The following is a 25,700-nucleotide window of genomic DNA, read 5'->3' as shown; positions in this document are numbered from 1 at the left end:
GCAGAAGCTGGGAAGAGTAACAGGCGCTCACTGTTACACGGCACTTGGGATTCTACCCGCCAAACTGCCGACCATCTGATCGACAAGCTCAGCATCCTAACCCACTGAGCCACCGCGTCCCTATTAAAATCATTACTGAGTGGCCTTTAAATGCTTCGTTGACTTCAATGAAATTCCTAGTAAATTTGCAATCCATAAAGCACATTGTCTACAGCTGGCATGGCAGGTACAATGTAAAACCCAAGCTCTACTTTAAGAAAAAAAAGGAAGGTCAAAAGATATGGGCTGAAAGTAACAAGACATACAAAAATAAATACTTAAAAAGCAGTGAATGAGGGGTTGGGAGAAATCTGGAGGGTATCAGCATGGGGATGGTCATTTCCTTTTGAGACAAAATTGGGTTGGAGTGCTACTTGGATAGCTGCACCAAAGAACCCTTCTCAGGACTATTCCCTGAATGCTGTAAGCTACAATGCAGGCACGATTAAAATAACACTCAATGCCTTCATTAATGTCAAAAATGAATATTGTAGAGCTAATCTCAACTGCCTCTACAATATTCATTTCATCTCAACTAAGGGGGCGCAATGGCTCGGCGGTTAGACACCGAGCTTGTCAACTCAAAAGTTGAGTTTGAGACCGGAGCTCTGTGCAATGGGGTGAGCTCCCCTTACTTGTCCCTGCTCCTGCCCACCTAGCAATTTGAAAGCATTCAAGAGCAAGTAGATAAATAGGTACCACTTTGATGGGACTGTAACTGTTCCATGCCCCTTCGGTGTTTAGCCATGTTGGCCACATGACCACAGAAAACATCTTTGGATAACATTGGTTCCCTTGGCCAAGAAACAGAGATGAGCACCATGCCCTAGAGTCACACACAACTGGACAGGGAAACCTTTACATAATTTTAATCTCAGCTAAGCCTTACAGATACAAAATGGAAGCAGAATAAAATATCCTGGATAGTAATTTTGTTCTCCCGAGATGACTTGTATAATCAGGTGTGAAATAATACAGTATAGTTTAAACAGTGATATTCCAATTTTCTATCCAACCTTTCTGTAAATGAGATGTGACTTTGTTAAAAAATGGTAAGTTATCAATTTAACTGATTATTTCATAGATAGATCCAGATTGAAAGTTTTCTAAAGAAGACTTACTGCATAAGCTTCTTCACAGAATTTTTGGATATCTGATGGTAGAACTCCAAAGTATAATTGGACTTATATCTTGGGATAGAAAAAAAAACTACTTTGCTGGGGCCTTAGGAATTTATGGGAGGGTTTGTAAATACAGTATTATCTATCTTGGCCAAAAGGAGCCATGGGATTTGGAATAATGGTCAAGGGTACAGAAACATGCATGAAAATGTTTTATAGATGTGTGTGGATTGTGTAATAGGTAAAGGTAAAGGTTCCCCCACACAAGCGTGCTAGTCGTTTCCAACTCTAGGGGCCGGTGCTCATCTCTGTTTCAAAGCCGAAGAGCCAGCGTTTGTCCGAGGATGTCTCCGTGGTCATGTGGCCGGCATGACTAGACGCCAAAGGCGCACGGAACACTGTTACCTTCCTACTGTAGTGGTCCCTATTTTTCTACTTGCATTTTTACGTGCTTTCAAACTGCTAGGTTGGCAGAAGCTGGGACGAGTAACGTGCTCACTCTGTTACGCGGCACTCGGGTTCGACCCGCCAAACTGCCGACCTTCTGATCGACAAGCTCAGCGTCCTAACCCACTGAGCCACCGCGTCCCTGGATTGTGTAATATCCACAGGTAAAATATGTGTTAACACATTCAAGCAGTGGGATTTTCTGCAGCATCCAGTATCCTACAAAATCTGTTCTGGAGTCTCTGAAACTCTTGTGGTTGATTGGAAGGATTTCTAGACAGGAGAAGAAAAATCACTCTCCCTTCCCAGTTCCATCAACGGAAAACAGACATTGATTTCAACATATGTTTCATTGCATTGAATTAGAAGAGAGAATATGACTGCCTGATTTATCTTATTTTCCAACATTTTGGGGTTTGGGTCTTCAAGTCAGTCTTGAAACCTGCCAACATGAATAAAGTTGTTCAGTTTTCTTGGCAACATTTTCAGAAGTTGGTTGCCAAGGCCATTTTCCTAGGGCAGAGAAAGCATGACTGGCGCATGGTCCCCCAACTGGCTTCTGTGCATAAGGCAGGATTAGAACTCAGGTCTCCCTTTTAGTCCAGGGCATCAACTAACTATATCAGTCTCTCTCTCTCTCTCTCTCTCTCTCTCTCTCTCTCTCTCTCTCTCTCTCTCTCTCTCTCTCTCTCTCTGACATCAGAGATACCTTAATACTAGAAGCTACTTTCTATTGAAGACACCATTTAGCTAAATGAAAGCACACAGGTATGCACTCTTATACATGCTTGAACTCAGAGCACTCTCAATAAATTTTCAAAAACTGTGTCCAGAAACATGCACAGGACTGGACTTCACAGGTACAAGCTAAGTGCCCTACTAGATCTTATGAACAGACAGCCAAGATAGTTTCCATGATCCTTATGTGTTGGTGTCTACTGCATAGCCATGCTTCCTGACATCAAAAGATAGTTCATGGGGTTATTTTTCTTTAAGAAATCGTATGTTCTTCATGTGATATTTTTAACTGAGTGAAATGATACATTTAATCTTCAACTAATGCTTTACTCTAAACCAGTGGTTCTCAAACTATGGTTTGCAGATCCCTGGAGGTCTCTGAGACATTTTCAGGAAGTTTGTGAAGTCAAATAAATCAACATTCTAAAATTTCTCTATTTTATTTTTAATGCAGAAGACATGGATACATATTATGAAAAGTACCATATTAAAATTCTCAGTCTTGGTACCTCACTACAGCTTTTTCCAATGGAAGACAATGCATATAGCTCAGGGTTCAACTATGGAATACTTGGTACTCTCTAGGGTTGGTTGTCTATTTCACTATAGCTATTTCAAATAAATAAGCAAACAAGTAAACAAATCTACAAGGCAAACCTATAATTATTGGATAACAACAAACACAGGAGATCCCAGCATAAAAGGTCAGTAGTACTAGATGTTCCTACAAACTTAGGCTCATCTACTTTTGTAATGTGACACAGTGATTAATCAAGAAAGCAATATCTTTAATTGTTGCTTTGAGATATTGGTCGCACAAATAATTTAATTTAAGCTCAATTCTCACAAGGTTCAGCTTAGCTGAATAACTTTAAAATGGCTTTTTCCCTCACAATCAACAGATTTTACTTAAACAGGCACCTCACATGATTTCTTGCACAAAGTAATAAAACCATGTGCAATTGTGGAAATAAAGAATTCCCTAAGCATTAAGCAAAGCCATTACTGAATTGGGTTTTAAACTGGACGTATTGCAGAAAAGCAACTGGGATATATGACAATATTTTTAATATATTTTATTATTTTTTAACAGTAACAATCTTTAGTGTTAGTGAACAATGTGTTGTCTGATTTCATATATTTAAAAACAATCAATAATTAGTTTCTATAATTGATCAATATGTTAGTTGATAATATATTTCCTTGATCCTCTCTTCTTCCAGTAATAGTCTCCTTTTGTTAAACAAATAATTCCTAATACTTTCAATACATACAGAGTTGGGTATAAACATTTTATAGTATTTGTACATATAACAATAACATCAACATATAACACCTTTTCTAATCCACTTATGTTTCATTGTATTTATAGAAGTCACCTTAAGTCATTATACGTCCTGTTTTCAAGATTCTTATTTAAGCTTAATTTCCCCTCAGTATTAAAACCACTCTTATCAGTCATAATTTTCTCAAAATTCATTATCTTTGAATATCCAACTTTTCATTCAAATACAGCATCTCAATATTTTTACATGTCATATATTATAAAAGTATTATACTACTTATATATCTTATCCCTCTTACTATACAAACTTTATATTATATAGTTTATATCCAAACTTTATATTTTTAACCGTATTCAAACAGGTGTTTAGTCATATAGTATTCCATCAATATTTGTTAATAGCATGATACTTTACAAAACAATAGAAAATATTTAATAGATCTCAGAAAAGGCTGTTTTCCTTTCCCCATCCTGAAGAGGCCCCTAAATATAAAATCTGTATTCCATTAGAAAGAGCAGAAGCAGCTTACACCAAGCTTTTATTCTCATGCATTATTAGCTTTGAAAAGGCACAATTTTATGGGCTGTATACAGATAGTCCTCAACTTACAACAGTTTGCTTAGTGACCGTTAGAAGTTACAACAGCACTGGAAAAAGCAACTTATGACCATTTTTCACATTTATGACCATTTCAGCATCCCCATGGTCACACGGTTTACATTTGGATGCTTGACAACTGACTCATATTTATGATAGTTGCAGTGTCCGGGGTCATGTGATCAGCTTTTGCAACAACTGCAGGATTCATTTAACAAATATGGCAAGAACAGTTGTAAAACGAGGCAAAACTCACTTAACAAATTTCTCACTTAGCAACATAAATTTGCCATTAAGGAAGCGCAGATCACATGACAGTTGTTCCTGGAAACTTTACTGACAACTCATGTAGCAACCACTTTTACTCAATACTGCTGACTTTTAGCCTGCGGAAGACAGTTCTGTCTATCCACAATACTAGCAAAACTGTGGATATGGGCTATAAAGTTTGTAATACTTTTTCATCAAAATGGCATGCCCTTGAAATGGGTAGAAAAATGACGGATGAAGTCAGAGAAGTGAAAGGCGTATCAAGTAAGATTTCCAGAACCTGGCAGTAAAAAAGATCATGCTATATAAAATATATGGGGCCCGCAACAATGTTTCATTTCCACACTGAAATCTGAGAGAGGGGTTACAGCCCTAATGTAGGAATATGTGTGTGTCCAAATCTGTTGATATTTTGTTTTTAATTTGTGCTTGATTTTATCTGCGTTTATTTTCTTCAACTTTGTTTTTAGATTTTCTCTCTCTCTGTGTGTGTGTGTGTGTGTGTGTGTGTGTGTGCGTGTGTGTGAGAGAGAGAGAGACAGACAGACAGACAGACAGACAGAGAGAATATATAAATTCTGACTCTCTTAGACTTGATAGCTTAGAATGAAACATTTTTGGACAGAAAGACAACTGTACTTCAGTTTGCCAAAAGAGGATGTAGCTATCTATTCTGCTGTTGTTGACTTCTCCCAAAACACCTCTACAGCAAGGCTGGAATGTAATTTAGTTTCATCACAGCTCCTGCAACCTTTTGCATGTACTTCTCAACAGATACTGAAGCTAGTTACAAAATCCTGAAAGGGGCCACCTCTTAATAGCAGACCCCCATGATCAATCCTTCACGACCCTAGATGCACCTCAAGAAGAAAAAAATAAACTAAATGGATCAGGAGTCTGACTTTTTGCATGAAGAAAATCAATATATTCCTAATTATTTAACACACCCAAAATGCCAAGATTTGGGAGCTGACCTAAAAGCGAAGACATATTCACTTTCTAGTCAACTTTGATTAAACTGAGTTACTTACAAAAATTCCCATCATTAATCGAATTGATTTTTTTTAAAAGAAAGAATTGGTTAAACTGACAATACTTTCAAGTCTCATTTGCCTTTAAAGAGTTCTGAAGCCCCACTAATCTGATTTCAGATCAAAAAACTTAAAAGTATCCTTATTGGGTTTTACTTCCACACCTTTCCCTGGAAGGAGCATTTTTCCTGTGCAACTTAATTTAATAACCTAATTAGCAAGCAAATGATCAGATGTCAAGATATTGACTAAGGACCTAGCTCACGGGTAGGCAACCTCGGCTCTTTTATGACTCATGGACTTCAACTCCCAGAATTCATGAGTCAGCAGAGCTGACTCAGGAATTCTGGGAGTTGAAGTCCATGAGTCATAAAAGAGCCGAGGTTGCCTACCCCTGACCTAGCTGGAATTGGGAATCAGTCCATAGATAATATAGATCAAAACAGAGACAATGGCTTGGTTTTCTTCTTTACAGTATTTTTCTACAATGAAACAGTCTGTATTCTTGCCGCTTTGATTTTGAGTACCAGTTTCTAGGGATTGGGATGTAGATGATGGTAGCATTGCAAGACACCCCCCCCCCAAATATATGAATGAAGAAGAACCTTGGCAACTAAGCCTGAACTTAAAATATTATCATACATATTGATCTCAAACCAAATATCAATTCTTTTCCATTTAAATTCATAAAATATATTTATATGTACTTTTTTCTAGTAATTTTCTCAGATAGCATCAATATTAATGCACTAAGCAACATGGGTTTGGATTAGATTTATTTGTGGAAGAAATTCTGGTGCTGGTCTTTGAATTGCCATGCAAGATCTCAGAGAATCGTTATTTGTGAATTTTTCAGGACCTTGACGGTTCTCCTTTTTGCACGCAAATTTTGAGTTTTAAAGCAAAAAAAGAAAGAACCTTTTCTTCTGCAGGAAATTGATCACATTAAATAAAAATGAGACTTAATATTCTCTTGTGCCAAATACACAGACTAATTGCATAAAATTGGAATAGAACTTAATTTTTTTTTCTCAGAAGGCTTGGAAAGAATGAAACGAAGATTACATTCTTATTCTACCCATAATGGATGAACCCATTATCCTTGAGGCAATTTTGGTCAATTAAAAGTTTGGTCTAGTTGTTAAGACACTAGAAAGCAGAAGACAGTAGTTCAGGTCCTGCCATAGCCATGAAAGTGACTGTGTTATTGTGGGAAAATAGGAAGAGGAAGGTGAAAATAGGATGGATACATACATACATACATACACACACACACACACACACACACACACACACACACAAACACCCTTCTTCACAGCCTTGTCTATAGATATCAGCCAAGAAATGAATACATGAATACAGTATTCATTTTCTGTTTCTTGCCCAATTTTTTTCCTCAACTCTCATTGATGGAGAAGAAATCTTCCAGCTCCAGAATGGTCTAGAATAGGTGTGTCAAACTGCCGGCCCGTGGACTGGATGTGTCATGTGGAAGCCGCGCCCACCCCATTGCCAGCAATGGCAAAACAGTCCCGATACATCACGAGTTTGACATGTCTGGTCTAACCTCAAACATGAGAGCTCTAAATCAGGGCTTTTCAACCAGTGGTATGGGTACTACCTGTGGTACATTGGCACCTGGCAGATGGTACGCGACCATCCTAGAAAAGTGGTAGTGGGGGAGGGGAATGAGCTGAACCGGTGGCAGCACCGCACAAGCCTGAGCGAGAGATGGCTGGAGCTGCAGGGCTGTCAGGGCTGAGCGGAAGCACTAGGATCAGCGCCAGGCTCCAGCTGGAGCCTGGCGCTGATCCTGGCGCTTCTGCTGAGCCCAGAAGAAGCGGCGATCAGCTGGAATGTTGCAGCATCTCCAGGGTCTTATGATTTACATTCAGATGCTTCGCAACTGATTCATATTTATGATGGTCACAGTGTCCCAGGTGTTGTGATTCAGCATCAGCCTGTGGTTTCGGCAGCTGAATCGGACAATTCTGAGGAGGAGGAGGAGGGGTTTGGAGAGCCTTTGGTTGCAGATGCATTGCAGAGCTCTCAGCCAGGCCCCTCCCGTCTTGTTCCTCCTCAGACCCAGCTGTGTGAGCCTGAAAGATTAGACGAAGACGATCCATAGCTGGCTTTGTTCAAAGATGCTCGAAGCAGGAGGCAGACAAGCAGAAGTGAACAAAGAAAAGCAATGAGGCACCTCGGGAGGAGGCAAAGAGAAGCCACACCCTGAGACTGTTGTTTAAAAGGGGAATGTGTGGGAGGTGCTGGTTGCTGAAGGCAACCGTTTGTAGAGCTTCTGATATAGTCTCGGTCTGTATTTGTTTTACTCTGTTTTGAACTGTTTCGTTTAGTTTTTGCAAATAAATTTGGTTGGCTTAATTCCAGCCTATTGAATATAACAAAGGGGTTGTCCCTGACATTTCTGCGGGGCCGGTTGTAGGCTGGAACAGAACACCAGGGTCATGTGAAGTGACCAAAACCTGCTTCAACCACCCAGCGGGGGGGGGGATAAAAACCAAACATACCCCACTCCACCCCCCACTGCCAATTCTCAACAGAAATGCTCACAACAATGAAAACCTCAGGAGGAAGAGCGCCACCGGGCAGGCAGGCAGGTGTCTTACTTGGCTGTGGCTTGGGGGGCACTTTTTCAGTGCCATTGTAACTTTGAACAGTCACTAAGCAAACTGTTGTAGATCGAGGACTACCTGTACTTCATAACTTTTTTCCTTTTTTTTTTTTGGTCATCAGGTTTTTGACACCTTGCTAGGCGACTTGGATGTTGCCATATCCTAAAAGTGGTACAATGGGTGAAAAGGTTTAAAAGCCCTGCTCTAAATGATGGTGGGGTTCAGACCCATTAGTGGGAGAGATTTATTCAAAGGGAGACAGGTCTGGTAGGATCCATGCCCCATTCTAAGCACTATAAAATAGCCAAAGATGGGAAAGATTGCTCTACAGTATCAATATATAACTGATCACCAATTTATACTCAGAGATTTACACTTACATTGCTGGAATAATTATTTTGAAAATTAAGACTTCATTCAAGCAGCCGATTACAAATCAATAAAATATAAACCTTTGTGCAATTATATATAGTCTGACTTAATTTTTAGCATGGTAAATATTTCAGTACATAAGCCACAAGATTACTGATAAAATAATACAGTAAACCTGCAAGAGTACCTTTGAATTTAAAATCTACAAGATCACACAATTAAACACAAGTGAGACTTATTTTATATCTATGTACAATCCATGACAGCTTGATTTTGATTGCTTTGGGATTAAAACTACATAATCCTATAGTCATAAATTATCTTATTTGAATATGAAATTAAATATCTTACCAAATCTGGTTTTATATGGCGGTCCATCTCACACAAAGTGGACAGCATATAGTAAAACAACTAAAATATATTATAAAACCACTTAAATAATTAAGCATAACTAAAAATAATTATTACGTAGATATAATTAAGAGGACCACAAGTCTCTTATTGTAGTAAGGCAAGTTATTTCAATGAAACCTCATTGCCCTTCCTATATATACCATTGAAGATGCAATACATATGAATATGCAACTTCCTTTTTACAAAGCAAATGATTTAAACAAGACTTTGGTTCTATCTTTTACTTAACAAACCAGTTTCCGAAATTTTTAACATCAAAACCAATCATGCAATATGCAGCCAAAATACCACTGTTACTATTTGAAAGTGTGTTATAAATGTGTAGAAAAAAGTGCATAGAAAAACATTAATGCAGCAAAAGAGTGTAATACAAGCAAGTCTGATTTAGAATTTTTTCCAATATTACTTTATGCTCTAATGAACAAAAGTCACACTTAATTTTTCAGGAGTGCAGGTCATGATGCTAAAGAAAGGGCCATATCATTAGCTGTTAGCAAGGCAGCAAGTAACTGTTGGAAATTTGACAGGGTTTATTTTTTTTGGGGGGGGGGAAACGCCACCTCCCTAGAAACTTACAGTATACAGTAGTTTTTTTATCTGCTTCCCACCTCAGATAAGCAGGAATCTCTGGTCTATTTTCAAAAATCAAGATTGTAAGTGACTGGTAGGTCACAAAAAGAAAATGTGGGGGCTGCAAATGGCCCACCCCAACATTAGACTTAGGACGGCCAACAGTATACAACTGTTTAAGAACACCACAGCAGATTACTAGAGGGAATTTGTTTCTCTATACTAGACTCTTGTTATTTGATCATCTAATTAAGGAGTAAATGAATTGCTTTTATTGCAACATACAAGAATGAAGTTTAGAATTTCAGTCTGAGGAAAAATTGTGTTTTGATCACATTAATATTTATCAGCTCAGCTCAGTTAGGAACATGGAGTAAAAAAGTTAACTTCGGGGAAATATAAAGAGCATGCAATGAATACTGTACTAGCAAACTGGAAAGAGATGCAACAAAAGTAAAGTATAAAAAGAGATCACGTAAACTTTATTAGAAAGTTGCCCGGTGCTTTGTTTGATTTTAGGTGGTTACTGAACTATGGAAAGCAATTGTCATGGGCTGAATTCCTGGGAAATGGAACTTTATAACTTTGCAGAGCAAACCACATCTTGCCATAGTAATTTGTTAATACATTACATAACCCTAAGTCTGTGGACCAACACCGGTCCACGGCATGCCAGAAACCAGGCCTCCTAAACAAGCGAAGCCCCATTCACAGGATGCAGGCAACACACAAAACCACACACCCGCTCTGGTCCACAGAAAAGCCTCTCTCCACGGAATCAGTCCCTGGTGCCCAGAAGATTGGGAACCTCTGACATAACCCATAATTTACTGATCTAAACTTAAAAACAATAGCTGGGACCAATCCTACAGGCCAGAAAGTAAAAGAAAAGCAGAATGCTGCAACTGAGTCTAAATTGTATGTTGTTATAGGTTTGTGTGAAGTGGATTTTGAATATTGAATTGGTTTATGTTAATTTATATGACCACCCATCTCAAAATGACAATTATGGGCAGCTAATATAAAATTAAAATCAAATAGAAAAACAATAGCACTATACACACACACACACACACACACACACACACACACACGCAAGAGAGAGAGAGAGAGAGAGAGAGAGAGAGAGACAGAGAGAGAGAGAGAGAGAGAGAGGGGGGGGAGGGAGAGAGAGAGAGGGAGAGAGAGGCAGGGCAGGCAGCCAGCCAGCCAGCCGGCCAGTTTTAGGAGACTGGGGCAGATATTCTCCTGATATTAAGAGGAAATAAATTAGAATTCTGATCATTAATATTGAGGTGGAACTTATGTGTGAAGTTACCTTGGAAACATTTACCTATTACAGACAGTTGAGAAAGAAGAAGCTCAGATAAATTGTTTTGTCTTCCATCTCTTGCCTCACTTCCAGTATATTATTTAAAAAGATAATTGAAGAAAAGCACCACAAATGGTAAACGTAAGTTCCTCCCGCAAGTTCCTCTTCATGTGTTACTTGTCTTTTCTGTTTCTCACCAGCAATTTGGAATAAGTGAAATTATTTCAAAACTTGGTTCCAGGAATATTATATGAATTGTTACTTTTAACTGGAATTGTATTTTGTACCGCTTTTGTTCCCTATACTGTATTTTATTGTTATTGTTGCATTGGGTGTTGCTTTTCTATGTTACTTAAGTAGTGCCTTCACTGAGGCAGTTTAAACATTCATAAATTTTAAAAAAAACCTAAAATAAATAGCACTCTACTTAATTTCTTCTTAAACCAGCTGGAATGGGCAGCTTTCAGCCTTTGACCTTTTTACTTTTTAGTCCTTTAGTCCTTTGTGCTCAGTTGGCTAAAGACTAAAATTGTCTTAACATTTACAATGGGAAAAAAATGATAGACAATCCAAGCCCAATCCATATACATGATTCCAGAAAAACCCGAACCCAAATTCCTAAGATTAGCTAATAGCACTTCTGTCTTATCTGGGTTTAACTGCAGTTTGTTCACTCTACAACTGAACTTAGGAAGGAATCAAATGGTGTCAACCGTTTTCTGGAGCTGGAAGACAACAACATAAGCTGACTCTCTGAGCAAATCAATGGCACTCACTTTGGTATTTCCAGAGGTTACATACAGATGTCTCACAACTAAGAAGACAAGGCACAATTCCATGAAACACCATAGATCAACACATCATATGTAAACAGTAGTTCCCGGCAGTACCCCCTGAATATATCCAACAAAAAGGACTAGAATCATTGCAAACAGCAAAGGATTAGCAGTAAATCACATGCAGTGCTAATGAAATCCACTATAACAGTAATGGCAAAACTTTTAGAGACCGAGTGCCCAAACTGCAACCCAAAATCCACTTATGTATTGTCGGGTGATGGGTGGGCATGGCTCATTGCCTGGGCGTGGCTGCAGTGGTAATGGCAGACTGGGTGGGACTAAAAAGTTCAATCAATCAATTCCAACTTTGCAAGATCTTTTTTTTTTCCATGAGAAGTTGAAATTGACTGATTGAACCTTTCTTTTTTTTTGCACACAGCGGCGGAGGCCTAAAGCAAAAAGGTTTTATAAAAACCAGCTGAAGGCCTAGGACTGGGGTGACGGTGCGCATGCCCACAAAGAGGGCTCTGCGTGCCACTTGTGGCACGCGCACCATAGGTTTGCCACCACAGCAATATAACATTTATGTGAATTAATACCCATTTCTTTCCATCCATTTTCAAGAAGAGATCATTTACTAAGATGACCAAACCCAGCCAAAAACATACAGAAATAAGTTCATATCTGCTAGATCAGGGGTCCCCAACCCCCATTATGTGGACTAGTACTGGGCCGCGGCATGCTAGCAACCAGTCCACACAACCAAGGAAAGCCCCATCTGCAGGATGCAGGCAGCACACAAAACCACACCCCCTCCAGTCCGCGGAAAAACCTCTCTCTACATAACTGGTCCCTGGTGCCCAAAAGGTTGGGGACCTCTGTGCTAGATACCTTCTGTGCTTTGAGATCATCCTCTCCTTGACAGACGTGAGATTAGCCCATCAATTCCCAAATCAAGAGATGGGATTTTTTTTAAATAACAGATTTCTAACCACCTCATTTAAATAGAAAAGGGCATTTACTTTCCACAAGAAAACCTCCATTCTCTTTCCCCCTCCAAAGGGCAAGCACATTCTGGCCAGTTTATAATGGGGGAGGGGAGAAGGAGAGGCGGGCATCTTGCCAGACAATTTAGCCTGCAACCTCAAGATCCCCAAATAGAAATAAGGCAGACATGTCAAACTCGTGACGTCATGTGGCATCGCGCAACGTATCGGGACGGTTTTGCCATTGCCAGCAATGGGGTGGGCGTGGCTTCTGGATGATGCATCCAGCCCGTGGGCCAGCAGTTTGACACCCCTGAAATAAGCTAAAATAATGGGTTGGATCATAATTATCATACACCACCTCAATTCTTAAATCCAAATGGAAGCTGTTTTAATTGTGGATTGACAAGGGAGCAGATATTAATGATCCAAATATCTATATAGATAGTCCTCAACTTATGATCACAATTGAGCCCAAAATTTAGGTTCCTAAGTGAGAAATTTGTTAAGTGACTTTTGTCCCACTTTACAACTTTTCTTGCCACACTGAATCACTGCAGTTGTTAAATTAGTAACAAGTTGTTAAGTGAATCTGGTTTCTCCATTGACTTTGCTTGTCAGAAGGTTGCAAAAGGTGATCACATGATCCCAGGGTCACTGCAGACACTGCAACCATCAAAAGTGTGAGTCAGTTGTCAAGCATCTGAATGTAAATCACGTGACCATGGGGATGCTGCAATGGTGATAAGTGTAAAAAACTGAAAGTGAAAAGTCACTTTTTGCCTTTGTAACTTTGAAGGATCACTAAATGAGTAAATTGAGGACTACCTAAGTGGGCAAGAATTTCTGAATATCCCCTGACTGATCAGTATTCTGGACAATTAAATCCTCCAAGCAGGAAACTTTCAGAACTGTGCAAATCTTTCAAAACAGGTGTTTCAGAAGACATGGGAGATACATGAAAAATCTCTTTAAATTATTAAAATGTTTCCAAACTGCTGCTTCTAGCTATCTTCACATGCCTGTTCATGCCTAGTCATTTCATTCTATGCAAGCCTAAAAAAAGATGCAGCTGTTTTAACAAGCCAAATATTGGGGCGCCTCATGCTCTCTTGCATATTTCAAAGCACCACTTTCAAAGGATTACACAAACTGCAACATAAAGTCACCTCTAACATTGCCAAACTAGTTCTACATACTAATGTAGCAGGATAGCTGATACAGTAACAGGTATCAGCGGAACAACTGTCCCAACAGTGATAGGAACTCAGAATTGGCAGAATGTTTGAGACAACTTCTTGTTAGTAAAATGGAATTCTTACAAACCAACGATGATTTGCCCAGATTCCCAACCTTGCTGTCCAAATCTAGCCTGCTACATCACAGAGAACTGTGGAGAAATGGGAAAGATGAATCGCTCTCTCTACCTTCAGTTTATTTATTATTATTAAACTCCTATGCCACCCATCTGGCAGAGACGATTCTACACGGAGTTAAGTCTCCATTATACGGGTATATACAGGCTGGAGTTGCCATTCAGCATTAAATGGTGATTGGTAGATATTTTACCAACAATTGACTTGGCATTCAGAAAGAGAGATCTATAACATAATGGTCAACTTTCATAGGAATGTAGACTTCCTTGGTTAGATTTTTAGGAAAGGAAGCCAACCAGAAGCCTGTCTTTATTTTCCTGCGATGGCCAGGTTGGAAGCTCTCCGTATATGCCCAAATTTGTCCTTCCACTTATACTTGCTCCTGAGCGATTTTCTGTTCTGTTCAACTCAGACACATCCCTCAACGGTGGCTCCAGTAAAATCAGCTGCACAAGCAGTTTGTCAGTAAATAGACACCTTCTTCCTGCACACATACAGGCTGCAGTGTGGCGCCCTTAATCCTTGAGGTTGCCCCTTTGATGACATGCAGCCCTGAATGCAATTTGCTGGCACAAGACAACCAGAACCCCACATCAGAACAACCAGTAGTAATATTGAAGATGGAAAAACAGGAGCAGAGATGCCAAAAAGCTTCCAACAAGCACCAGCCAAGGATAGCTGTTAGTCTGTTTCAGAAAAAGGGGCCTCAAATAGTGACCTAGGCAGACAAGGGGGCAAATTTACTTGCTTATAGAGTTTCAGTCTCCCTCTAGTCAGATAATGGTCTTTTTTTTACTCCTAGAGATGCCTACAAGCTGCTCATGGCTTCTTCTTTTTCCTTGTCTGCTCTTCTCTTTACCCCTCCCCACTTTAGGGCCCCTTTTTCCTCTATCACGTGTAACCCATTTGTGCAGTAATGGAAGTGAAATCAGCCTGTTTTGCTGAACAAAATAATTTTACTCAGTACCACCCTTTCATTTCAGATGCAGGAAATTTCTGCAGGAAATTACCAAGAAGAATTCATTATGCTGATTTGCAAATGCATATATATATATACATATATATATATATACATATATATATATACATACATATATATACATATATATATACATATATATACATACATATATATACATATATATACATACATATATATATACATATACATATACATATACATTATATATATATATATATATATATATATATATATATATATATATATATATATATATATATATATATATATATATATATATATATATGGAAGTATTCATAAGATGCTTTTTTCAAATTATCTAAATACAGTATATTATTAATGCTCATACTTAAATTTTCTTCCCTATAATTATTTTTCTTGCTTACTGAATTCTATTAAGCATGTGTCAAACTCATTAATTTTGTGTCTTACAGAATTATAGCTTTCATTACTCTTCATACCTAGCTTAGTAGACAGAACATTAAATTTTAATCTGACATAAGGAGATTCAAATACACTTCTTTTCCCAAAGAATTATTAGAAATTGTATCATATCACCTATGCACTTAGCAATATTTAAGAAACTAGGATTGATATGCAGCAGTCTCTTATTTGCATGTTATATATATATATATATATATATATATATATATATATATATATATATATATATATATATATCTCAAAAAAATAAAGGGAACAGAAAATAAGACATCCTACTATTAAATAGTACATTGTGTTAAGTGTTCCCTTTATTTTTTGGAGCAGTATATATATGTATATGTATATATATGTATAAACACACACACAAATTCAAATTACCTTCTGTGAAAAATTCTGATCAGAATGTTTAAAGCCCTGCTATCTTTTGTCTAAAAAGTCAAGAGTTGTTTCAACTAGGAAGTAGCAAAAATACATATGTAGAGAAAACTATCTAACTTGCTATAGTTTTACAGTCCAAATCTGTAAAATTGGATTGATCATGGCTTGTACACGTTTATCTTAGATTTAAAAAATAGTTCTTGCCCAGAGACTTGTAGATGAAAGGGAAATGTAGAAATCAAGCTTTTTTTAAAAAATCCAAGTCTACATAATTACATAGCTTCCATTTAATTATTAGAACCTATCAATAACCACAATAACCAGTGCAAGTGTGCAAGGAACAGACTGAGAAGATTTGTTCTCCACTTTAGCACTGCAATCCACCCCTCCCCCCAATATTTTGATTTTACTTTTTAAAAAATCTGTGAAAATATAAACACAGAAGCCAAAAGCTTGCACAGTACTTTCAACATGACAATGTTTGAATAATTAAATTACAAGTATCTTTTACATAAGTGTTATTTTAACAGATTTTTGGGAGTTTGATTTTCAGGTATAATATGAATCCACATATACATTCAGCATCTAGATATATACAAATATATATGGAGAACTTAAAAAGGGAAAGGAGAAAAAAAGGGAAGGGCTAGGTGCCATTAGAAGTCAGCACTGAAAAATCTATGAGGATTGTAGATTAAATCAAACAATTTTATGTAAATGAAAAATCAAGTATTTATTTCAGTTATTCTCCATATTTATAGTTAAATTAATATTAATTTTGTTTCAAGATGCCATATTACTATTCATTAGTGATATTAATTTTGTTACAAGATGGGAAAAGCAAATATTTTAAGCAGCAGTTACAGCAATTATGTCACCAATTATTCTAGAATATTTCCACTTAATTCAGTGAAAATATTGCTTCAGAACATATTTTTAAACCTGAAGGTATTATTTTTATTACCTTGTTCTATTGCATATTAATTCTATCCCCATCAACCAAATAATAATAAATAAAAAACCCACAACAGATCATCTTAAAATGTTGCTCAAACCAGAAAAAAAAATGAAAGCAAATTTGACACACACAGAAAAATAAATGACTCAGTTTGCTAGAAGATCCCCCCAAAGTAATAGATGTATTCACATGAAACATTATTGAAGTTTTGCAGATATACTCAATCAAAACCCAGGTCTTCCTACACTCAATGAAGGATTTAAAATAAAAAAGATTTTAACAATGTGCACAGGAATTTCAGGAATTTGTATCTGTTTCATTTCCCTCCTGAGCCAACTATGAGATAGTACAAATAAAAATTTAATTCCTGATTTTAGTTCTTATATAATCAAAGGACAGAAAAGAAAGTGAAAGGCCCCCATGTGTAGCAGTCAAATATAGTTAACTGAATTAACTCTTTTATGCTGTTGTTTTACAATCATAATAGACTTTTACATGCTAAAGGAATCATGCCTTTATTTGTTCATAAATATTTATGACAACACCACCTTTTATATCTGCACTTCTAAACTTGGAAGCCTTAAAGACTGAGTAGCTTTGTTGCTCTACAAGTCTAGAAAATATACTTTCCTCTCACAGATTACCACATGCTGAACATAAATTAGTCTTTGATATGTTATTTTCTACAATATGAGATGCATTTGTTCCAAATAGCAGACCAAGACAAGTACTATTTATACCTTCATTGTATTACCACAAAAAGTAACACTATTTAATGTTTTCTTTCTAAGTAGGTTCTACTTTTTGTATAGATTCTTTAAGTTCAAATCAACACACACAGAACTGCAGGGTTTACACCTGATTTTTTCTCTCTCCTATTTTAATAAAAAGTGATCTTATCAATTGACTAATAGATTACAAAATTCTTCTAGAATTACACCGGAAGCAAAAAACAAACAAACAAACAAGGCTTCATACTACAACGTGGTGTTGAGAAGGTACCTTATTACCTTTTATTAACTATATAAGGTACCTTCTCAATACACCGATTTCAATGGGACTGTTGCTATCTGAAATTAGTTCCTAACAGAAGGGGCACAATTGACATTTATGCAAACAACGTACTTTAGATCATATGAAACAGAAACAATCTGAAACAGAACTAGGATTTGTTAATTTTTAGCGAAAACGGAGCGAGACGAGAATTTAAGTAACAAAAAGTGCTTACTTGGTGTACAAAGACATCAACCGGAGACTCCAACGGGCTTCCCTCGCGGTTGAGCATGGAAATAAATCCGAATCCCATTCGCACATTAAACCACTTGCAATGGCCCGTTCCGTGCAAAACCTGGGATTTCTCCTCCTCTTCCTCTTCTCGTTCAGGCAATTTCCCGGGTTCATCTCCACTTTTACGCGCCCCCGCTGATTTGGAGAGGGATGGCGGAAAAAAACCAAGAAACTACACGTAAATATACACGCGCGACACACTCTCTCTCTCTCTCTCTGTGTCTCTCTCTCTCTCTCTCTCTCTCTCTCTCTCACACACACACACACAGGCAGAGAATTAAATTCTAGTAACATCTCCTTGGCGGCTGCACAAGAGCGATTGCTACAGAAAAGGACGGAAAGCACACACACACACACACACACACACACACGCACGTTCGACGTTACGAAACCGAGCTGTTTGCCTTCCCTTCCGACCCCTCCCCCCCCTCCCCGCTACACACAAACATTTTAAAGCCCGTCAACATTTCAAGCGCACCCACGCCCGGATCTCGTAGTAGCAGCAGGAAATAAAAACTGCATTTCGAAAGAAAAATAAAGCCTCGCCGAAGGAAAGGCAGCATCTGCTGCGACTCGGGCTACGTTTTTTTTCAGACGCTCCCCCGCCACACGCACAAACAGTAGCAGCGGCGGCGGCGGCGGCGGCGGCAGCCCAGCCCACCCCACGTTGTTCTGTACATACGTGCGATCCTGCCCTTTAACTCCATCTTTCAGCCACATAAACCACCCCAGAAAACGATACTTTACTTGGATACTGCTGGTTGAGCACCGATCCCATCCCTCCCCAGAGGAATTCGCAGGCGAATGAGTCTGGGCTGGCGAGGGAAGGGAGGGAGGGAGGGAGGAGAGGCGGGGAGGGGGCGCCCGAGCCGAGGGAGGCGGCGATTGCACAACCGCTTGGAACAGCCCATCCAGCGGCCGCGAGCGCCGGGTGTTATTTTCCAACTGGGCTCGCTTCTCTCGCGCTCTTCCTTCGGCAAACCCCCCTCCCCTTTCTTGAACGCTGGAATGACTCTCTACCAGAGCCGAGTGGAGCCGGGCTGCTGCGGCGGCGGGGAGGGGGGAGGGCAGGTGTATAAAAGTTTCCCTTCCCTTTTTCTGCCTTCAGCGGCTTGCTCAATCGCGCCGGGAAACAATGGTCCCTCTTGAACGCTTTTCAACTTGGGTGAATCGGTGTGTGGGCGGCGCAGAGCAAGCAACACGGAGGAGCTCTCGGCCACAATAGGATTCTTTCTCCCCCCCCCTTTTTTTTTTCTTCCACCCCAGTCTCCCATTTCATGGCTATGGTGGGCGTTCTCCTCCACCACCCCCTCCCATTAAACGAACTGTCCAAATTAAAGGGCTTTTTTTTTTAAAATAAACATTTTTTTAAAAAAAGAGGAAAAGTAAGGCGATGTTTAAAAGGGGAAAAAAAGCAACCCAGGAAAAGAAGGGAGGTGGTGGTGTTGGGGGGGGAGGAATAACCTTCGGCCATGTTGCTTTACAGGCCCTGTGTTCCAAAGTAGCGAGGTGGAAAGTAACCCCCCCCCCGCGCGCACACCCTTTCCCGGTTGGGAGAAGCGGTCTCGGGAATTAGCTTTTAACATCTTGATTTATTTATTTTTTTTGAGCGATTCCCCGCTTTGGCTGTCTGGGTCCTGCTCTTTTGGGGGGGGGCTTGCGCTGCCCCGCCCCCCCCCACCGCCCGGGCCAAGCGCCCTCCATGCTCTCTGGCTGGGATTCTGGGCCCCCGTTGCACGTGACTCGCTCAATTACATGCCTTCTTACTACTAATTTCACCTCGGGTCTTCCGAGATGGGGTGAGGTTGGGTGGCGGTGGCGGGCGGGGGGGGAGAGGAAGGTTGGCAAAAAAAGGAATAGCCAATCGGCACTTCCAACGGCCCTGACACGCCGGGCTCATTTACGAATCAACAACGAAATTTGAAAATCCGCTCCCCGGGCCACGAGTTGGCACGTTTTCGCTACGTAGATCCGTCTGACGCTCGCGAAGGGTGGGGAATAATTCTTTGTCGGAACACACAGCCCCGCCAAGCTTTGCCTGCCTGGGCTGCCTTAGCGCAGGCGGCATGCCCTACGGCGCTCTCCGGAGCGAAAGCCTATTTTATTTTATTTTTTTAGGACCCGCGTGCAAAGACATTTCGTAACGGCGCGAAATCCCGGGAGGTGGAAAGCGCCGCTCTTTTGAAAGGAGCTCTGAAGCTGATCCACAAATCAGGCGGTGGGGGCTCACCTAAAATAGCAGTCGGCGGTTTGAAGGTTAACTTGGCACCATTTCTGTATTTTGAAACTTGACTGGCTTGGAGGTGCTTTAGATCAGCGTTTCCCAACCTTAGGAACTTGAAGATGCGTGGACTTCAACTCCCAGAATTCCCCAGCCAGCTATGCTGGCTGGGGAATTCTGGGAGTTGAAGTCCACGCATCTTCAAGTTCCTAAGGTTGGGAAACGCTGCTTTAGATCTTTTGTGTGAGCGCGCCGGTCGCGTCCCGCTGCAATCGGTGATGGGCCAGAAATAGGGGGCGCAGTCTTGCGTCTTCCTGTACACATTTACCTGAAAGTAAGCCGCCTTCCTTTCCGCTGACCGCGCACAGAAATTGGCTGCAGAGGCCTGCGCTCACCCCCACCCGCCAAAGTAAATATAACTGAACTTCACGGATCTTACTGCTATGTAAGTGTATCTGCGACTGGTAATCTTGCAGAACTGGTAATGAATCACTTAAGGCCATCAAGTCCACTCCCTTGCTCGGTGCAGGAATCCAAATTAAATTATCTCACACGAACGATTGGCGAGACTTGTTGGCGATGCATCCTGTGAATAAGAGCCCTCTTGTTTAATTATTAGGATTTCCCCACCCCCCACCCCATTTTAATTCGGAATTTGCTTTCTTAGATCTATTATTTGGGGTCCCGCTCTCATTACGATAATAGCCATCTTCCGCTTGAACCACATTGCAACGTGCCGTTTTATTCCCCTCAGTCGAATGTTTTCTGGAAGGGAAAGGGGAAAACAAACTCATGTCTCTTTGTGGAATATCATCAGAGAATGCATCGCATCAGGGAAGCCTCTTTTGATAACAGGGTGACATTGCTAAAATGCACAAACTGTTCGAACGATTAAACGAGCATTAAAATACGCGCTGCATTCTTTGCAGGACTAATATTCCGAAGGTGCTTATTTATGGCCCTGCCTTGTGTAGGCTCGGTCGATCCAAGCCTGTTCGGGACCACAGTCCGCCTTTCCGGGTCTGTATGTACCCTGTCCGTTATGGAAGCCTACCGGAAACGCGGTGTCATCTCAATTCGGTTCAGGATGCGAGGCAGCCGAGCGTTTTCAAAGCCTTGGGGGGAAAGCGGTACGCGGGGGTGGCGGAGGGAGAGGGATGGCGCTTCATAGGTTCCATCACCCTCTCTCATTCCGGGGGAGGGGATGTGATTAATGACTTCCTAAATAAGAGGTCAGTTTGCAAGCTCAGCGTTCAACGAAGCTCCCTCGGCAACAATTGTTCTCCAGGAGGCGGGAGAATGGAGGAAGAGAGACTGGAAGGGCTAAACGAGAATTTGCCAGTGAAGAGGAAACACCGGAGTGGCGGCTGGAGGAGAAGCAGGAAAACAAAGACTGGAGGAATGAAGCTGCTGTTTGAATCCGTCCCCTTCTGGACAGCCGGCAGTCGCTCCCGTCCAGGCGTTACCTGCGAGTCCGGTCACCCTACGGTGGAATTGACATTTTAATAGACCCGTACACCAACGACACGGGGAGAAACCGACCATCTACCTAAAGAGCTCTTAACTTCATCAGCGGAATCCTCTCAGGGCGACACACAGGCGGAGGGATCAAGCTTGAGGGGCGTTAATGACAAGTGCACGCCGCTGCCTCTGCGACGCTACCGGGAATCCTGGCAGCTCAATTCTTGGGCGCGTTCACCTTGAAGGCAGCCCAGCGACTCTTACTTCCATGCGAGCTTTCCCAGTCCTCTGGCGCTGGGCTGAAGTGGCGCCCGATCCTTTGAGGACCGCTCGCTTAGGAGTCCCGCTGATTAGCGTTGTGCTTGGGATCGCTCGCCTTCTAGTACGTAGCTGCGTATGTACTTACGAAAGCACGTGCGCTGTATTCCAGTGGAAAGGATACGAACAGGATTAATCCCAACGTATCTTGTTTCGGCCTCCCTTGAAAATACCCGCTGCCTGTTTTTTCCAAGTCCGATCAACGTTTGCAAAGGTCGAGGCGGGGTCTGCCACCCGCCCCCCCCATCCCTCCCGCCGTGCTGTAATTTGCCCTGGATGTTCGGGGTTTCTTTCACCAACGGAATCACAAGGTTGTCCGCTGTTGGTTTAAACCTGGCGACAGGCAGTCTGAACAAACAAAGATTAACTAAAGGGGCCTATTTACTCCCGGGTGAGACTGCAGGGAGAGAAAAGGCGCAAACCTCTTTTCCTTACGCCCTGTTTTAAGTGGACAGGTTACTTTCCTGCCGCGACAACATCTCCACGCGTTAATTCGTAGCGATGCCAAGGTTGTTCTCTCTCTCTCTCTCTCTCTTTTTTTTTTTTTTGGTGTAGGGGAGGAGGGCTGAAGTTCTGTACGGCTGCATTCCTCTGGGTACCTTCAACCATCAGCTCCCCATTGGTGATTCCGCTGTTGGAGGTCGTCTTGCTCAGCTCTCCCTCCTCCTCCTCCTCCTCCTCCTCCTCCTCCTCCTCCCACCCTCCTCGCTCCATCTCCGGTGCAGCTTTTCTCGCAACTAAAAGAGCGCGCAGAAAAGCCGGGAAGGGGGGGGGAAGAGGGAAGAAGAGAGAAGAGCTAAATGGCGCAGAATCTGTGGCGCCTCCTTCTGAGGCTCGGGATCGGGGCGCAGGTCTCAGCCCGGCCTCGGGAAGGTTTGCTTTAGAAATAAATGCCTTCGGAGTTCTAGGGGACCTCCTTCCAAATCAGCCCAGGGAGAAGCGAATCTTTAATTCGAAGGAAGAGCTTTTTGAGACTGGAGGACAGCAAGAGATATTCCTTAAAAAGGGTGAGGCGGAGAAACCAAAAACTAAAACGCTTTTACTTAACCAGAAACAAGAGGACCGAACTCAACGTCTTCCTATTACCAGGGGCTGGGTGCTGAAATTGAAAAGAAGGACGTCTTCCCCACCTTTCTTTACCAATGAGAATAAACAGCCTTCAAAGGGTTTGGGAGAACCAGAAAAATGAACAAGGTGACGGAACACGCTCTGAGGGATGATGTAGTGGTCCGTCCAAATACGGGACTGTTTCTTGCTGCAGCTCGGGCCGTTGTGACTTCTCTTCGGTTTAAGGAACTCCACGGCTGCATGAAACCCTGCACAACGAACTAAGTATTTGGCTCCTGCCTTTTCAGAACGAAGAGGCATTTTGCCTTAAACCCCCCCACCCCCATGTAAAATGGATTCGCAAGGTTTGACTCCTCACATTGGGGGAGGTCACCTGCCTTGGATCCCTCTTTGAGGTTTTGCCTTCTCCGTTCACCTCGTGTGATAGTCGGTTCTGCACGCCACTGTTCAATTTTCTCCCAGACCTCCAAAAGCCGAGACAATGCGAGAAAAGCATCATTATCTATCGTATGCAAAATACAGTATTGCTTAGCAACTGAAGTTTATGAAATATCAAGTTGCATTCGGCGTGGCATCTGTTATAAGTTTAAAAGAACACTCGCTGTGAAGAAAAAGCCAGCTTTTTCTTCACAGCGAGTGTATACACACACACACACACACACCATCCTTCTATTAATACACCCGTCTGCAAGAGTTTATATGCTGGCAGGACGCTAGAAACGCAATGCCTCCGCTGATAGTGTAGGAGGTGAAAGTCTTAAGAAGGCAGAATAAACAGGTTAGCTCCCTCCCGTTCCAAAAAATAAAAGATATGCGACTTTTGGTTCAGAGCGTATGATTCGGTTTTGCAGAGGCTTTACTTAAGTGGTGTTTGGGGTTGTTTTTTTCCCCCAAGTTCAGAAATACCGTAAAGCAATTACAGTATTGAAGACGCTGTCAAATATGAAAGTCGCCTAGGGAAGAACTGGCTGCAGGCGGTTGTACAGTATTCAAAAAAAATGCGGGTTTTCAAATAACTGCTCACCTGCCTTAAAATTTGAAAGCCTCCAATATTAGCAGAATTAAGGTTGGGAGCCAACGGTCTGACCCAACAGTGCCAGATGTTTTCGGCTCACCCGTTTTCATTTCCTGCAAAAACACCAGGGTCCCTCTCCTCACCACAAACTCAGTGTGTGCGTGCTGGGAAAGGGCGACAATATCAACACTCCAAAAGCGCTGCCCTGATTTTGCGGATTTGGACGATGTGAGGAAGGCCTCTCTTCCTTCAAAAGGTCGAAGAGTCGGCGATTCAGGCGTGAAGGTTTCGTTCCCGACGACCCCTGCCTTCTGCTGCCCAGGCAAAAGCGCGTATTTCGAACAATCCGGGCGAAACCCCCGAAACTCGACAGGCAAAACAACGGCTCGGCGGCCTTGGTGTGAGCTCAAGGGCGCGAATTAAAGGGTGGGGGTGGGGAAGAGCCGCCTTATTCCAACCCCCCCCCCCAACCCCAGATTCGAGATTCTGCACTCCTGCCGCTCGCTCGGGCTATTTTTCCGACGGCGACAGCCGAACCGCACCAGCTGTTCCGACAAAGTTCCAAGGAAGGGACCTTTTTTTTTTTTTAGGAAGTAGGAATAGTGGTTGATGGTTTGGGATCGGGGTGGGGTACTCCTAGGATGGAAGGACATTTAAACGGCTGCGAATACAGAAAGAATGTAACTATTGGCTGCCATCTAGCGATCGCCTGGGATTTTACGGTCCTCATCTGGAAGCGCCGGCAGAGGAGTGGAATTAGCGCTTGGCTTTGCCCCTCAAGCTCCAGGAGCTTTAGACAAGAGTGGGTGCGGGGGTCGTGGCAGAATTCTAGACTAGTTGGTTCCCAGGTACAGCTCCGACCTCTCTTTCCCTGAGAAGAACTTCCGGGTACCTGTTACTTCAAGCAGAGCCTCCTCCCCAGAACGAGCCATCTAATATTTGGTAGATTGGAAACGGAAAGCAAAGGGGGAGGGTGGCGCTCAGAGAAATCTTACATTCCTGCATTTTTCACCTCTTCTGGATAAATAACCCTTTCCCCTATTTGTTAATAGACGAAGTCTTAAACTAAGAGGAGCATCTTCTTTTCCCCCTATCGCCCACCGTCATCGGAGTCTCCTGCAGCTTTCGCGTCGTATATTTATTTTTGGCACCAACCAAAAATATTTCTACTGCCCGTCCGTCTGCTCTCCCCCCCCCCGTCTCTCCCCGTCTCTGTCATCTTTGTCTTCACTCATCCACAAACTAATATATGTAACACCGAACAAAAGTCTTCTTGAAGATATCTCTAATGTCTTCATAGCCTGTTTGCTGATAAAGAGGACTTTTAGGGGCGGGCGCGTGCATGCATTTGCGTCTTTTGTTGCGGACTTCGGAAAGCCGCCTTTTCGGTTGCGGTTCTAATCCAGAAAAAGCCAACAGCTGACTTCAGTAAGGACGGTGGTTAGAGAAGACGCCTTAAACACCGTCGAGAGGACATTTTTTTCCGGCTATTTCACAAATGGCCAAGGCACATTTCAAAAGTAAAATGCGGGCGTGGAGAGAAAAACCCAACTTTGTTAACAGTAGTCCCAGCCTTCAGTTTAAAAGCAGACGTTTT

General features: G+C 41.7%; 1 protein-coding gene across 1 annotated transcript in view; it reads right to left on the bottom strand.

Annotated features, from left to right (window-relative positions):
* The window catches only part of LIN28B (lin-28 homolog B), a gene marked incomplete at both ends in the record, with an annotated part of 76,498 nt that overhangs the window by 46,213 nt on the left and 4,585 nt on the right, over window positions 1–25,700 (bottom strand). Inside the window, one exon of the mRNA XM_081314364.1 lies at window positions 17,962–18,155. Within this exon, the coding sequence (XP_081170490.1) occupies window positions 17,962–18,155 (194 nt within the window). The remainder of the gene's footprint in view (window positions 1–17,961; window positions 18,156–25,700) is intronic.

Source organism: Vipera berus (assembly GCF_964194415.1).
Source record: "Vipera berus genome assembly, chromosome: 1".
In the NCBI taxonomy this organism is placed as follows: Eukaryota; Metazoa; Chordata; class Lepidosauria; order Squamata; family Viperidae; genus Vipera; species Vipera berus.
The sequence above is the reverse complement of the archived record's forward strand: the minus strand, read 5'-3'. Positions and strand labels throughout refer to the sequence as shown.